Below are 14762 nucleotides of genomic sequence, written 5' to 3' on the forward strand. Positions count from 1 at the left end.
GCGGGGCGGGGCGGCTCTGGTGCTCACGTGACCGCGGGGCGGGGAGCCCGGGCCGCGGGCCGGGCCAGGCGGGAGCCGCCACCATGCGAAGCTCTGGGCAGGTCTGCTGGGTGCTGCTGATCTCCGTGGGTCTCTGTTGTGTGCACCGGGCGCGCCCCCGGAACGTGCTGCTGATCCTCGGTAAGTGTTGACCGCTGACACCCCGGGTACTGCCCTCCACCGCCGCTGGTTGGCTTTCCCAGAAGTGGCCAGTGCTAACTCTCAGTGCCCTGCAGCCCCCATTTCCATTCATTCCCCGTCTCCTTTCTTTGCTGGCCCCAGACTCTTTATGGTCAACTCCTTGGAGAGGCAGGCAGAGGCGGCCCTGCCCACTGGAGGGTCTGGAGGTATCGGCACCAGCATTCACACTCCTCTCCTGACCCGGGTTCTGACCCTGTACCCCGGAGCAGCCTGGGTTAACCCTGCGGTCTCTGCCTCCGCAGGGGAGGCTGGGCGGTTTTCCAGAGATTACGGAGCGGATGCCAGAAGACGGGCTGGTGCCCACGGCCCCAAAGGCCCGCCAGGGTGCCCTCGGGCTCTCATCTTCTCCCCAGCAGTAATAACCCCCTGTTTGCCCTTCCTTTTTTAGACCCCATAGCGCTGTAGCTCAGCTCTCCTCCTCCTGGCTGAAGAGAGCAGCCTCCTACCCACCTCCACTGGCCCCCACCACCCCGAAACCCGAAGTTCTTCTAGCACACCCCCTGTTCATGAGACTTCCTGTTTGGGTAACCAGGGCCCAGCTCTCACAAGACAACACGATTCTTTCCTCTTTTGAGGTCTGGCTGTCTGCCAGGGTCTCTCTTTCTGATTAACATTGTGGTCTTGGGCAGGCCCTTCAGCTAATTGTAACACATTTAGCCCTGCACTGAGGGACTCCCTTCAGCTCCCCAATTCTTAGGGGCATGGGCAGAGAACTGCACGTGGATCCATATCCTCGTGCATGTCTTCAGAGCCCAGGACTGCATGGGTGTACCTGCCTGGATCTCAGGCCTACCTGAGTTTTCTCTCTGCCTCCTAACATGTTCACCCACTTTTCATACATGTCTGGTGGCATTCTCAAGTAACTGGCTTGCTGAATATCATGCCCACCTGGGAATCACACCTGCTAGGTATCACACCTGCCGAGGTATCATAACTGCCCAGCCATCAGCAGGACCCAGGTCTCTCTCCCATATGCTGCTCCTTCTGAGCCCGCCCACTGTGTTCTTTGTTTTCCATCTTCCTCAGCGGATGACGGAGGCTTTGAGAGTGGCGCCTACAACAACAGCGCCATCTCTACCCCTCACCTGGACGCCTTGGCCCGCCGGAGTCTTGTCTTCCGCAATGCCTTCACTTCTGTCAGCAGCTGCTCGCCTAGCCGAGCCAGCCTCCTCACTGGCCTGCCCCAGGTGAGGGCGGCAGCGGGGCAGGAGGAGGGAGTGCCCCGAGGCCTCTGCTGCTGAGAGCACTTCCCTTGTCTCCCTGGGCATTGTCCACCTTCCCTCCCTTAGCCCCAGCCAAATAGTCCAAGTGCAGCCCTGCTCCACCACGCTGTGACTGTGAGCAATCACTCACCTCTGTGAGCCTCAGTCTCCTCACCTGTAAGATGGGGTTATGATAACAGCTCACTCCTGGGATTACTATAGAATTGGCCAAGTTAACACCCTATGTGTAAAGCTCATAGTAAGATGCCTGGCGGGTATTTGCTCAGCCCAGTGTTCATTCTTGTCATGATATTGTCCCAGGAGCTTGTGTGACAGTAAAAGCTGCCGTTTAAGGCACTTCCTCTATTTTTATTGAGCCGATACACGTACATACATATATATATAAAATTTAAAAATTTACTGTTTTAAGGATACAGCTCAGTGGCATTAAGTACATTTACATTGTTGTGTAATCATCACCACCATCCAGGATGTTTTTATCACCCCAAACTGAAACTCCTTCCCCATTAAACAGTAATTCCTTCCCACTGCACCACCAGCCGCAACCACGAGTCAACTTTCTGTCTCTGTGAATTTGGTTACTCTCGGTACCTCGAGTAAGTGGAATCATATAGTATTTGCCTTTTTGTGACTGGCTGGTTCACTCAGCATGATGTCCCCAAGCTTCACCCGAGTAGTGGCACGTGTCAGTAACTCACTACTTTTCAAGGCTGAGTAACGTTCCACTGTGTGATAGAGCATATTTTGTTTATCGATTCATCTGTTAATGGGTTGATTAATGATATTAATCAATGTTAGCAGATTGTTAATGGGTTGATTGGGTTGATTCCACCTTTGGCTGTTGGAATAATGCTGCTGTGAATGCAGGTGTACATGGGAACTTACTCTTGATGTGTTACCTCACAACATTATTTTATGGGAGCACAGCTGTGGTCTGTGCGTTTCTTTCTGAGAGTCTGAGCCAGTGAGGAGAAGGCCTACATAAAGAGGAGACTGTGACCTGAACACAGAAGCTTCCTGAAAGGTAATCAGGCAGCTGTAGGCCATGCTCACCTCTGGACAGTGGGCTGCAGGAATAAGGACAGGGATTTACCTTCTTGTATCTCTCTAGTCTGAGTTTGTAACATGTATGACAATTTCTTTCATGCTGTAAAACGGCTTGCTGGGATGGCTTTCACTCAGTAGTGTGTGGTCTTAATAGAAAAATCGGAAAGTATAGATATGCAAAAAGAAGAAAATAAAAGCTACTCCTAATTTTGGTGTACATCCTCCCAGTCTGTTGTATTTCCTGCCAAAGTCCCATGGGAAGGACCTGTGGGCCTGTTGGGCAGGGAGTGCAAAACAGAGAAAACCTCTCCGAGGATACTAAATCAGGGGCCCGTGAAGGGCCAGGTTGGTGAGCCTGGGAGAGCAGGAGCATTGCAGGGGGCACGGAGGGCAGGGGTGGTAGGACCAATTAGCATCCTGCATCACAGTATCTCTGCTCGCAGCATCAGAACGGAATGTATGGCCTGCACCAGGATGTCCACCACTTCAACTCCTTCGACCGGGTGCAGAGCCTGCCGCTTCTGCTGGGCCAAGCTGGCATTCACACAGGTGAGGGGCTTCGTGTGGCCCCAGGGGCAAGAGAGCAACTTCCCATCCTGCCCCAGAGATCCCGACTGGGCATGGGCACATGCGAACAAGGGCTCTGCTGCCCTCCTGGAGGCCATAGCAAAACACGGGGTCTGGAGAGCAGAGAAGTGAGCAGAAGGGACTGGGAGACCAAAGGGCTCTGAACAGGCCTGTCTTCCTGGATCCAGGCATCATTGGGAAGAAGCACGTGGGGCCGGAGATGGTGTATCCATTTGACTTTGCGTACACGGAGGAGAATGGCTCTGTCCTCCAGGTCGGACGGAACATCACTAGAATTAAACTGCTGGTCCGGAAATTCCTGCAGACGCGGGGTGACAGGTGCGCAGAGAGTCCCGCCCCCTTACCACCCTCACCTAGCCAGACCTCTGGGCAGTTAATACTAGATGCGGCTCCCAGAATCTTTGGTTGGGATTCTTGGAGTCCTCAGACAGCTGGGGTGTGGGCGGGGGAGAAGATTCCAGATACTCAAGTAGATCTGATCAGAGGACGAGGAGACATGGGGAACCTGAAGTGGCACAGATCACAGGTTATCAGTTGTAGTGGAGTGGGCTGCCATTTCCTTCTCCAGGGAATCTTCTCAACTCAGGGATCGAACCCGCGTCTCTTGTATTGACACTTGGATTCTTTACCACTAGTGTCTCCTGGGGAGAAGGCAATGGCAAGCCACTCCAGTACTCTTGCCTGGAAAATCCCATGGATGGAGGAGCCTAGTAGGCTGCAGTCCATGGGATCGCTGAGTTGGACACGACTGAGCGACCTCACTTTCCCTTTTCACTTTCACACATTGGAGAAGGAAATGGCAGCCCACTCCAGTGTTCTTGCCTGGAGAATCCCAGGGACGGTGGAGCCTGGTGGGCTGCCGTCTATGGGGTCACACAGAGTCAGACACGACTGAAGTGACTTAGCAGCAGCAGCAGCAGCAGGGGAGTAGGCAAAGCTGAGGGACGTTCCTTCCTGAAGGATGAGGCTCCCCAGGGTAGAAGTAGGGTGATGGGTCAGCCATCTACCTGACCTTGACCTCAACACTCAAGCTCCTCCCTCTACCTGCAGGCCTTTTTTCCTCTATGTTGCCTTCCATGACCCCCACCGCTGCGGGCACTCCCAGCCACAGTACGGGGCGTTCTGTGAGAAGTTTGGCAATGGGGAGAGTGGCATGGGGCGGATTCCAGACTGGACCCCCCAGACCTACAACCCGAAAGATGTGCAGGTAGGAGGGCCCCTCTCCACGTTTCCAAGAACTACCTTTCTTCTTCCACTTTGTAAATCAGGGGACCTGTGCCCCTCTGGTGGGTTTGCAGCCCTGGCCCCAGGTGTGTAAGGAGAGATTCTCTGACTCATTGGAGCCAGGTCCCCATCCATGGGATGGCAGAGAAAAGGGAAAAGACATGGATGATGTTCCCAGAAGCAAGGATCTTCTGGATTAATCCATTCAGGAAGCAAGATGATTTCGGGCCCTGGGAGGAGGGCTGGCACCTGTATCTCCCACCCCAATTTAAAGACTGACCATTCTGTCTCCTCCCCCAACCCATCTGTTCTAATTTTGACTTCCCACCCACCTGCCCCATCTCAGGTGCCTTACTTCGTTCCTGACACCCCAGCCGCTCGAGCTGACCTGGCTGCTCAGTACACCACCATTGGCCGGATGGACCAAGGTGGGTTCAGGGAGCCCAGGCAATGGGATGGGGCACATCTCAGGCCCCCGTCTTAGAACAGAAGCCAGAAGTCACAATGTTGCGGGGTTGTGTTTCCTTAGGGGCCTCTGGGGGAGAGTTCTTCTTGCCTCTTCCAGCTTCCTGTGGCCCCAGGTATTCCTTGGCTTGTGGCTGCTTCACTCTGATCTCCGCTTCTGTTGTCACATGTCTTCCTTCCGCGTCTTCTCTTTAGTCTTGTCCCTCCTCTTTATATAAAGACACTCATCACTTGATTTAAGGACTGCTTAGGTACTTTAGGATTATGTCATCTCAAGATCCTTGACTTAGGATCTGCTGGGCAGGAGGCCTGGCTGGTAGAAAGGCAGGCAGGGATGACTGAAGGAATCGATGGTGCAGGATCTGATGAAGAAATGCAGGAGTGCACACACATTCCCATGACTGCACGTCTGCCTGTGTCTGAGCTCTGCTCTCCCCCAGGGATTGGACTCGTGCTCCAGGAGCTGCGTGGAGCAGGCGTCCTGAATGACACCCTGGTCATCTTCACGTCCGACAATGGGATCCCCTTCCCCAGCGGCAGGACCAACCTGTACTGGCCAGGCACTGCAGAGCCCATGCTGGTATCATCCCCCGAGCACCCAAAACGCTGGGGCCAGGTCAGTGAGGCCTACGTGAGCCTCTTAGGTAAGACTCTGCATCCCATACAGCAGGGATCAGGTGGGGGGGGGGAGGAAGTGAATGTTTAGTGGGACCACGATGTCCAGATGTTGCTCCTTACCCACTACCTTAGGTGGTTGCCACTCCACTTCAGTGAGAAAGGGGTGGTCACCCCCATTCTACAGTTGCAAAAATGAGGCTCAGAGACGTAAAGTAAGAAGCCCAAGGTCACACAGCTTGTAGGCCCCAAACTTGGATTCTAGTTTGGGTCTCACTGCCTTCACGCCTGTCATTTTTCCACTGGACCATTGGGGATCCAGATATCCCACTGCGCAGAGTCTGATTCAGTAGGTGTTGGATGGTGTCCAAGAATTTGCATTTCTGCCAACTTCCCAGATGATTCTGATGCGCCTTGAACCCACTTTGGGGGGGTCAGGGCAGTAGCCTGACTTGGGCCCCCATGGCTCAGGGCTCATATCCCCCTTTGGCCCCAAGGCAGGGAGTGTTATGGCTGCAACACAGAGCAGGAATAGGTCCCTAGGGGCCTTCCTCAAGGATTTTAGAATTCTGGGTATCACCGAATTGGGGCCTCCTGTTATATTGAAGGCATCATAGCCCGGAAGGTGACGCAGCAGCAACAGGTTGACCCATAGCAGCTTCTCCCTGTCGGTGATTTGATGTGCGAGGTGGCCCACCAGCTTCTTCCAGTGGCTTGGATTCACCCTTTCCAGGGGGCTGGACCTAGTGCCCTGGAGGACCTGCCCTGCTGAGATGCCATCTCCTTTCCAGATCTCACGCCCACCATCTTGGATTGGTTCTCCATCCCGTACCCTAGCTATGCCATCTTTGGCACAAAGACCGTTCGGCTCACTGGGCGGTCCCTCCTCCCAGTACTGGAGGCAGAACCCCTCTGGACCACAGTCTTCGGCAGCCAGAGCTACCACGAGGTCACCATGTCCTACCCCATGCGCTCCGTGCACCACCAGAGCTTCCACCTGGTGCACAACCTCCACTTCAAGATGCCCTTCCCCATCGACCAGGACTTCTACGTCTCGCCAACCTTTCAGGACCTGCTGAATCGCACCGCAGCTGGCCAGCCCACAGGCTGGTATAAGGACCTGCATCACTATTACTACAGGGAACGCTGGGAGCTCTACGACAGGAGCCAGGACCCCCATGAGACCCGCAACCTGGCCACCGACCCCCGCTACGCCCAGGTTCTGGAGCTGCTTCAGACCCAGCTGGTCAAGTGGCAGTGGGAGACCCATGACCCCTGGGTGTGTGCTCCGGATGGGGTGCTGGAGGAGAAGCTGGCTCCCCAGTGCCGGCCACTCCACAACGAACTGTGAGGCTCTTCCTGCCCCTACAGTAGGGGGCCCGCTGTCCTGAGTATGAGCCGCGTCCCGGCACATGAATTCCTGGGGGGTACCCAAGATGCTGCAGGATCCCCAACCTGTGACAATGTGAGGATGGTCCAGGAACTGGCCGGGGAAAAAGGGGTTGGGACATGGGGCTTCAGACCCTCTTGGTTCTTTGGAAACCACAGACATTCTTGTGCCACTCACCTGAGAGGAGATGGGTTTCCATGTGCCATGAGGGTGGCAGGTGGATGCAGACCACACTCAGTGTGGGGACAGCATCTGTCAATCCTGGCCTGGACAGGGAGCCTCTGAAGGACCTTTGGGCTTTCTTCTCCCTTCACTTTGCCCATAATCAGGCTCCAAACCCTGGGCTGGGTTTCCGTGAGACTGGTGATTCTTGGCTGATCCTTGAGTGACGGGTTTCATCCTGGGGTCTGTATGGGCAGAGCATACCCTTCTTTTTGAGAGGGTCCCAGGATGAAGATGCCACTGCTGAAGGCATGAAACTGCCCCATTCACTGGTGAATCCTGGATGAACACGAGTCTGTAGCACAGACAGCGCTCGTGGAGTGCTTCAGACCTACCCTGTCTCTGCCCACCTGGGAGCAGAAGCTCTGCCTGGGAAAGCCCAGAAAAGGGGCGTTCTCTCAAGCAAATGGGCTCCTGTCACCCTCCCCACCCCCGTCATATCCATCCTGTGGAACATGGGAGGGAAGCCACAGGCCTGAGCATTTTGTAAAAGCTTTTTATTTTAGTAAAATATATCAAAGTTCATTTTCTGAATGTGTTCATGACACAGGGGCCATCAGCAGGGCCTCCACTCTGTCCACACGATCTTCCTTTGCTCCTCCGTGATAGCCAGGCGGACGCAGCCGAGCAGGGCATCCAGGTCACTCCAGCTTTCGGGGGCCAGGCTGCTATATAGACAGGGCACTTTATCCAGCTCAGCCTCCTCCTGCCTGGCGGCCTCCAGGAGCTGATCCTCTGCGGTACTTAGCCGCTGCAGAGCCTTCCTGCCAGGGCCGGAGATGGGAGGGTGGCTTAGGGAGAGCCTTGCACCTGTCTCCCGGCACAGAGCCCCAGAAATCAGCTGCCAGCTTGGAATTCTAGGGGCCTGGATGGACCGATGATGCAACAGCCGTCTAGATGCCCTAGACACGGGTGGCCTGATTCGAGGTAACCCAACGCCTCATGAAGAAAATACAGCTGGGGCTCTAGATGATGTTGCACTAATGGAAGGTGGTCTAGTTTACAACTTCAGTTCTCAAATTATAAAGGGAGCAGCAGGACGTCTGGGTTTGTCCCAGTTATGAACCAGGTAGTGTTTTTCAGTCTCTCACCTGACATGGTTGGACTGTTGACTGTACCCCAGGAAATGTATGGACTTGGCTGAGGTCAGGTTCTAGGGACTCACCTTACTGTCCTCTGGGTTGCTCCTGGGGGCTGGCTGCAGGACCTTTGTCCTGGATGTTGTGGGGGAACTGCCCTGTGACACTCGGGGGCTGGCACGGGGTGAGATCCTGGAAACCCCGATGCAAGCTCCAGACATGTTCACCATGGGCCTCACGGGGAGTTCCCGTGCCTGTTCAAACCCCACCATCAGCCCCAAGGGGTGCACCTACTTGAATTTCTTTGCCACCTTCTCATTGATGGAGACATGGATAATGATGGGGAAGATCTCCATCCTGTGCAGGACACAGACACTGTCCAGCTGGATGTCCAGGAGGGCGTGGGTGTTCTGGGGGGCGTGGGGAGAGAAGTGAGCCTCAGCCTCAGAGGACACGAGGGGAGCCCACACTCAGGGAAAACATGGAGAGAAGTGTGCAGGCAGGAATGAAGTTTGCAAAGGGGATGGGGAAAAGAATTTGGGGATGCCCCTTTGTATATGAGCGTGCTTGCTGTACAGTTTTAAAAGTTTCCATCCATTTGACTTTTCACCTCTGATCTAGAAATCAGAGGCCACTAGGACTGAGGGAGGCCTTATGTGGAGCTCAGACCTTAGGAGTCGGCTCCATCAGCCTCTTTGGGGGTTAGAAAGAGACGGGGCCATTGTGCCTCTGGCTCACAGCTTTTCCTAACTGCTTTGTATCAACAGAAAATTTTATCATTCTCAGTGAGCTTTTCATATATTTGTCTGAACCTTAACATGGAGTGTTATCTCTATTTTATTCATTTATTTAACAAATGTTTATTAAACATCTGTGTTGAGGAAACAGATTCAAGGTCACGTGGACCCCACATGGTAGAAACAGGGTTTGATCTTTCTGTGATGGAGCCAGAGATGAGCTAGGCACCAATCCTGGGTGTTCCAGGGGGCCCTGGAGGTTGGCCCTTCCTGCCTTCTCCCCCCACCCTCCTCTGGAGATGGAGTTCCTCCCAGCCCTCACCCCACCCCTTACCTTTCCCATGAGGGACTCGACTGCTCTGCGGGTGACACAGTAGAGGCCACCAGATGCCTCTCTTTCCTGGATGATGTCCCCTCTCTGGCTGGAGGTGTCATACTCCTCCTGGCTCAAGTACTCTGAAGGTGACAGTTGATGGGGATGTCACACACCCAGCTGCTTCCTCAAGAGCCGGTGCTGAACACCCCCCACCCCCACAGACCCCTGTGAGCTCTAGGGGAAGCTCTTGCTAGGGTTTCCTCTTTATAAACCTGACTCTGCTCTCTCTGCTTTGGAGGAGTCTGTGCCCTGCACATTCACCCTGAACTCAGACACAGCAGGTGCCCAGTCAATGCCAGGAAGTGGGTGGATGGATGGAAGGTTGGGTGGAAGGAAGGTTGGAGGGAAAGAAGGAAGGATGGACAGATGTAGATAAACCCCTCTCCCATCACTTCTCAAGCCCCAGACTTACATATGCAACTTCTTACACCCAGAAAGCCCTTTAAGCCCTTAAATCAGTGGTTCTCAACCAGGGGAGACATTTCTGACTGTCACAGCTGTTGGGGAGGGGCTCTGCTCCTGGCATCAAGTGGGTTGTGGCCCAGGTATGTTACCCATCTGCGATGCAAAGGACAGCCCACAACAGAGAAGGACCCCAAATGTCATGCCCAGGCTGAAAACTCCTGCCCTGTATAAACATGTTAGAACACACCCAGACTTTTCCCTTCTTCCTGAATTCCACCCACTCTCCCAAGTGAGAACCACATGTGCCCTCCTGCTAGCCTCAACCCTCCAGGGCAGCACCAGACCCTGCAGACAGCTCTTGGGACTACCCTCTCTTCCCTGCTATGGCTTTGCTGCACCACCTCTGGCCCTGAGGGTTCCAGTGGTCTTTAGCTCACCCCTAGCCAAGCCCTTCTCCTGTCTGTTTTATATTCTGCTTTCAAAACAGTCATTCAAAGATCAGGCGCGATCCCGTCCCTTTGCCCACCGCATAACATGGCACTTCCAGGCACCCACCGCCTCCTCCCTGTCCTACCTCGGTACTTTGCACATTCTGCTTCTCAGCCTGGATTGCCTTGTTCTGCTCTCAAACTCCTGCCTGTTATCCCCACCCTCACCCCTATCCCTCTCCAAAGAATTCCCCTCTGGGCCACTTGGGGAGCTTAGACAAGTCAGCCTGCCACGTCTTTAAGTGTCTATTTCCAGAGGCACAGACTAGACACCCAGGGCCTGTAACCCTCTGCACAGAGCCTGACACACAGCAGGTGCTCACTGGAGGAACTGTGTGGACCACACCTGCTCCCCTCTGACCCTCTGTGAACTCCAGGAGAGAAGGACAGGGCCCTGTTCACCCTCATGTTGCAGCCCGACTCTGGGGCAGCCACCAACCAGGAATGGTGGATGGAAGAAAGTGCCAAGGAGCTAACTCCTGCCCTCCAGCCAGCTGAGCCACATTTCCTGCAGAGCAGGGCCACTGGGACCCAGGATTCCCACTGGCCAGTTCATCTCCATGGCTCTACATTGAGCGGCTTTGGGCAGGTGGATGGAGCCCTTTGGTTGTATGACTCCATGAAACACAAACCTAGCTGCCAGCAGAACTGCGCTTCCCCCGACAGCTCCCCCATCCCAAATCCATGTTCATCGGAAACCTCAGATTTTCACCTTATTTGGAAACAAGATCTTTGCAGATGCTGTTAGTTAAGAGGAGGTTGTACTGGAGTAGGGTGGTCTGAAATCCAATGACTGGCTCCTCATAAGGAAGTAATGTGAAGGCAGACGGACACACAGATAAGGAGGCAGAGATCAGAGTGTTATAGTCACAAGCCACCAGCAGCCACCAGAGCAGGAAGAGGCAGGAAGGATGCCCCCTGCCACAGACTTTGGAGGAAGGGCAGTCTGTGGAGACATCTTAACTTCAGACTTCCAGCCTTCAGAACACTAAGAGGATACATCTCTGCTGTCTTAAGCCCTCTGGTTTGTGGTCCTTTGTTTCGGCTGTCCCAGGACCACTCCTCTGTCACCCATGCCCTTGAAAGCAGATACAGCGTTCTGCCAAGGCCTTGCCCCGCCACCTGACAGTTAGGTGGACTCCCAGGTGAGAGTGTACCTGCTGGGCATTTCTTAAACCCTTGGAAGAGGCACAGCTTCTCAATCAGGATCTTCCCGACCACCCTGGGCACAAAGAGCACAGGCCGGGGCCGGCTGGGCCTGTGGGGGTGCACCAGGGTGTAGGGCACCAGGGTGAAGCAGCTCTCAGTCCAAAAGCACACGGTGGAGGGGTCTGTGGGAGGAAGGAGCCGTGAGTGGGCCAGGCGCCAGGCTGCAGCGGCCCCCGCCCCCAGGACGGCCTGTGTCTGTTCTGCTCGCTTCTGCACCCCGGCCCCTGCAGTAACACGGGCACACCGGGCTCCTGCATGATGCACCATGGCCTCCACACCTGCCCTGGCTGGTTTCTTTGTACTTGCTGATTAGATGTCCTGCTTCTCTAGGATCACCTTTATAGACTGCAGCTTAAATTCTTTTCCCCGTTTGGCTCACAGGAAGGATAGAAAACCTGAGTTTATCCTTCCAAACAGCCTGGAAGCTTCCTGTGTCTTCTTCCTTAGCCTCATCCTCAGGGACACATGATCCCAGTCCTTCCCTCCCTCCCTGGTCCCTGATCTCCTCTCCTGGTCATTTCGGTAATATTAGGTGCAGGTTGGGTTGGGAGGGTCCCCTGGAAGAGGGCATGGCAACCCACTCCAGTTTTCTTGCCTAGTGAATCCCATGGACAGAGGAGCCTGGGGACCATAGAGTCGCAAAGAGTCAGACGACTGAAGTGACTAAGGACACAGGCACTCAAAGCACTTTTCAAGAAGAAAATAAAACGATTTACCTCTCTCTAAATTCACTTCTGCTGATCTCATCACACAGTTTTACCTGTGCAGGGGTCTGTGCTGTGCTGGCCTCTGTCACAGCCACTGCCCCCGACCCCAGCTACTATATTCCCCGGGGCTTTTAAAAACGGCAGCCGTCTAATGGCCCACAGGTTTGTGGAGTGTTGGGCATTTGGAGTGTTTAGACTTTACTATTCTAAAAGGACCGCTGTCCAGATGATTGTACCAGTGGCTTCAGACCATCTTATTGGGGTAGGTTACAGAAGTAGGAGCATCGGTTAAAGGTCACTAAGGGTGTATAACAACTGCTTTCTAGAAAGTCACGTAGACATCAATTATGATTCTTAAAAGAGATTCTGGCCCAGATGAGTGGTGTTATCCTGACTAAGCTGCCCAACCACTGCGGCCCCTGAAGACCCTCCACCAGCTCCACCTGCCTCACCTTCTACCCGGCTCGGGTCTGACTGGCTCCCTTCAAAGCTTGACCACAGAGGGCTGCCCTTGGTTCTGTCCATACTGACAATGCGGACCAACTTCTGGGCTCCCCCAGAAGGCTGCTGGATGAGGGAGAAGGAACGTCATACATTGCTGGGGGCCTGCCCGCCCCCAAATCCAGGGTGATCTCTGGCCCCAGGCTGTGCCTACTTAACAGTCAGGAGGCCCAGGCCCAATGACGGGATGGGAGATGAGGGGTGGCCAAAGAGGGTCCTCAGGCTGAGCCCTCCCTAGGGAGGGCAGGGAGTGGGAGGCAGGAAGGAAGAGTAGGGCCGTCCCAGCCTAGCCCTGCCACGATCCCGGGGGCTGCCCTAGTGCCTTGCTCAGGGGCAGCTGAGTGTTCAGTGTTGGGGCAACCTAATGGTGCCCAGCCTCAGTGGGGAATAAGGATGGGGTGCGCGTGGCAGGCAAATGGGGTGACCTGGGAGCAAGAGGCAGGGAGCATACACGATATATCTGCACACAATAGATCTTGCAGGCTGGGCAGTATGCAGACCCAAGTGAAGGTTTGGATGGCAGGGAAGAGACACACCAGCTCACCCCCCCTCAGGTCAGCAGCCTACACTCTCCACATGGGACCCTCAGACAGTGCCCACAGTTTTCCAGCCCACCCCAGCAGGGCTGTGATTTTGCGGGTGGAAGGAGGGGTTAACTGCACCCTCCCTCAGGAGTATGTGAGTTGGGAGAGAAGGGAGGCCAGTGCGGGGAGAGGCAGAGCTCATCCGAGGGGGACCCCATGTCTAGGACCTGGACTGACTCGGTGAGCTCCCCACCTCACCTTGCGGGTCACGGTGCTCTGATGAGCCATGTCCTGGAGGAGGGCGATGAGCAGCTGCTGAGCCCTGTGCAGAGGAGAACAACCCCAGCCCAGCTGCAGGGAGGGCTGGACGGGAGAGGTGGGCCCCTGCACAGTGCTCTGGGACATACCCTGCCCCCACAATGGTCCTTCACCCCAGCAACCCTGTAGTCCCCTAGGGTTCTTAAACACCTGCAGAGCCCCAGCCCGCCCTTGGAGATGCTAACTGAATTGTTCTGAGGGAGGGTCCAGGCAACAGTCTGAGCGGGGTGGAGGCCACCACTCCAGGACCTCACTAGTCCCAGTGTGGCCTGAGGATTTCAGCCTGGCATCACTCAGAGAGGGCCTGGAAATGCAGGGTCTCAGGCCTCTCCCTGCATCTGCTGAGTCCGATCTCCAGGTGGCAGAATTTGTAGTGAGGCTTGAGAGAAGCCAGATGAGACACCATGCTTGGTGCCTTATGGTTGATCTATTATAGAACGTGATTCTGAGCAGGGGGACTGTTGCCCAGGGAGGGTGACTGGCTGTCCCAGTTGGCCCGGGATTGAGGGGGTCCCCCAGGACATGGGGCTTTCCAACAGTCCTGGACACACCTGCATGATGGGTCACCTTCCCCCAGGGGACACTGGCAATGTCTGGAGAGATTTTAGGTCGTCAGCACTGGCGGGGGGCCAGGGGCACTCCTGGCATCCAGCGGGTGGTGGCTGAGATGCTGCTCAGCGTTCCAAAAGGCCCAGGACGGCCCCCACGACAAACGATGCGCCAGCCCCAAACGCCCACAGTGCTGAGGGTGAGAAACTGGCCCCATATGCCCTAGAATGCTCTAGGATTCAGGTCCATCCCCTTTCACAAAGGAAACCTGTCCAAGCAGTGAACCTGGTGGGTTGCACATTGGAGATTCCACTTCTTGGAGGTGCCCCACCCCATATCCCTGGGCAGTGAAGGGAGCCTTGGGAAGGCTGTTTCTCCTGGGCAGGAGGGGACCTCCTGGATAAGTAAGACCAGGCAGTGTCCCTTCCCCTCCCCCGGGCAGGTCCCTGGGCTCTCTCTCGGGTGTGGGAGCCCAGGACGACTGCTCACCGTGTGTAGTTGGGGATGGTGCCATGTTCGGTGCCCTTGGTGCTGTAGGGGCCAATGCGGTGGGCGTGCCAGCAGCTGCTGCCCTGTAACAGGGTGTCTGTGACATGCAGGATGTCGTTGCAGCGCACCTGAAGCTCTCCCTCCGCCCGCCCCTCCAGGGCCAGATTGACCCGGATGTAGAAGGAGTCCCCTGACGTGGCCACTTTGGCCTCCAGGTCCTGGACCAGCTTCTTATAACCTGATCAAAGAGGACATGGGGACAGGTAAACCCAGAGCCATGATGCCCCGTGAGGACGGTTCTGCTTTGGGGGCCACTGCGGACTTAGGGCACAGCCTAGCTCTGCACTGGGCTGGGAGTGTTGGTGT

General features: G+C 55.3%; 2 protein-coding genes across 12 annotated transcripts in view; one reads left to right on the forward strand and one right to left on the reverse strand.

Moving 5' to 3' along the window:
• The first annotated feature begins 20 nt into the window (after nucleotides 1-20).
• Nucleotides 21-7539, forward strand: SGSH (N-sulfoglucosamine sulfohydrolase). 4 transcript variants are annotated; one of them, XM_088829267.1, is made up of 8 exons: nucleotides 21-180; nucleotides 1267-1427; nucleotides 2939-3059; nucleotides 3266-3416; nucleotides 4149-4305; nucleotides 4669-4750; nucleotides 5228-5431; nucleotides 6194-7539. In XM_088829267.1, the coding sequence occupies exons 1-8, from the start codon at nucleotides 84-86 to the stop codon at nucleotides 6751-6753; spliced, it is 1533 nt and encodes a 510-aa protein (XP_088685393.1). In that variant the 5' UTR covers nucleotides 21-83; the 3' UTR covers nucleotides 6754-7539. The 4 variants fall into 4 exon arrangements, with proteins under 4 accessions (XP_088685393.1, XP_088685394.1, XP_055264379.1 ...); XM_088829268.1 differs by having other exon boundaries at nucleotides 2954-3059; XM_055408404.2 differs by lacking the exon at nucleotides 1267-1427 and having other exon boundaries at nucleotides 42-180; nucleotides 2954-3059.
• The window catches only part of CARD14 (caspase recruitment domain family member 14), a 23180-nt gene continuing 15912 nt past the window's right edge, over nucleotides 7495-14762 (reverse strand). For 4 of the 8 annotated variants that reach the window (XM_088829264.1, XM_055408400.2, XM_088829262.1 and 1 more), the window contains 7 exons: nucleotides 14397-14634; nucleotides 13299-13362; nucleotides 12468-12582; nucleotides 11257-11430; nucleotides 9165-9286; nucleotides 8388-8503; nucleotides 7495-7778 (listed from right to left, as the gene is read on the reverse strand). In XM_088829264.1, the coding sequence (XP_088685390.1) occupies nucleotides 7571-7778; nucleotides 8388-8503; nucleotides 9165-9286; nucleotides 11257-11430; nucleotides 12468-12582; nucleotides 13299-13362; nucleotides 14397-14634 (1037 nt within the window). In that variant the 3' untranslated portion in view covers nucleotides 7495-7570. Of the gene's footprint in view, nucleotides 7779-8179; nucleotides 8286-8387; nucleotides 8504-9164; nucleotides 9287-11256; nucleotides 11431-12467; nucleotides 12583-13298; nucleotides 13363-14392; nucleotides 14635-14762 lie in introns of those variants that run through there. The other 4 variants (XM_055408401.2, XM_088829263.1, XM_055408402.2 and 1 more) reach the window with 3 other exon arrangements.

The sequence above is a fragment of the Moschus berezovskii genome, chromosome 20, assembly GCF_049115385.1.
Source record: "Moschus berezovskii isolate FMDL1 chromosome 20, NW_MosBer_1.0, whole genome shotgun sequence".
Taxonomy (NCBI): domain Eukaryota; kingdom Metazoa; phylum Chordata; class Mammalia; order Artiodactyla; family Moschidae; genus Moschus; species Moschus berezovskii.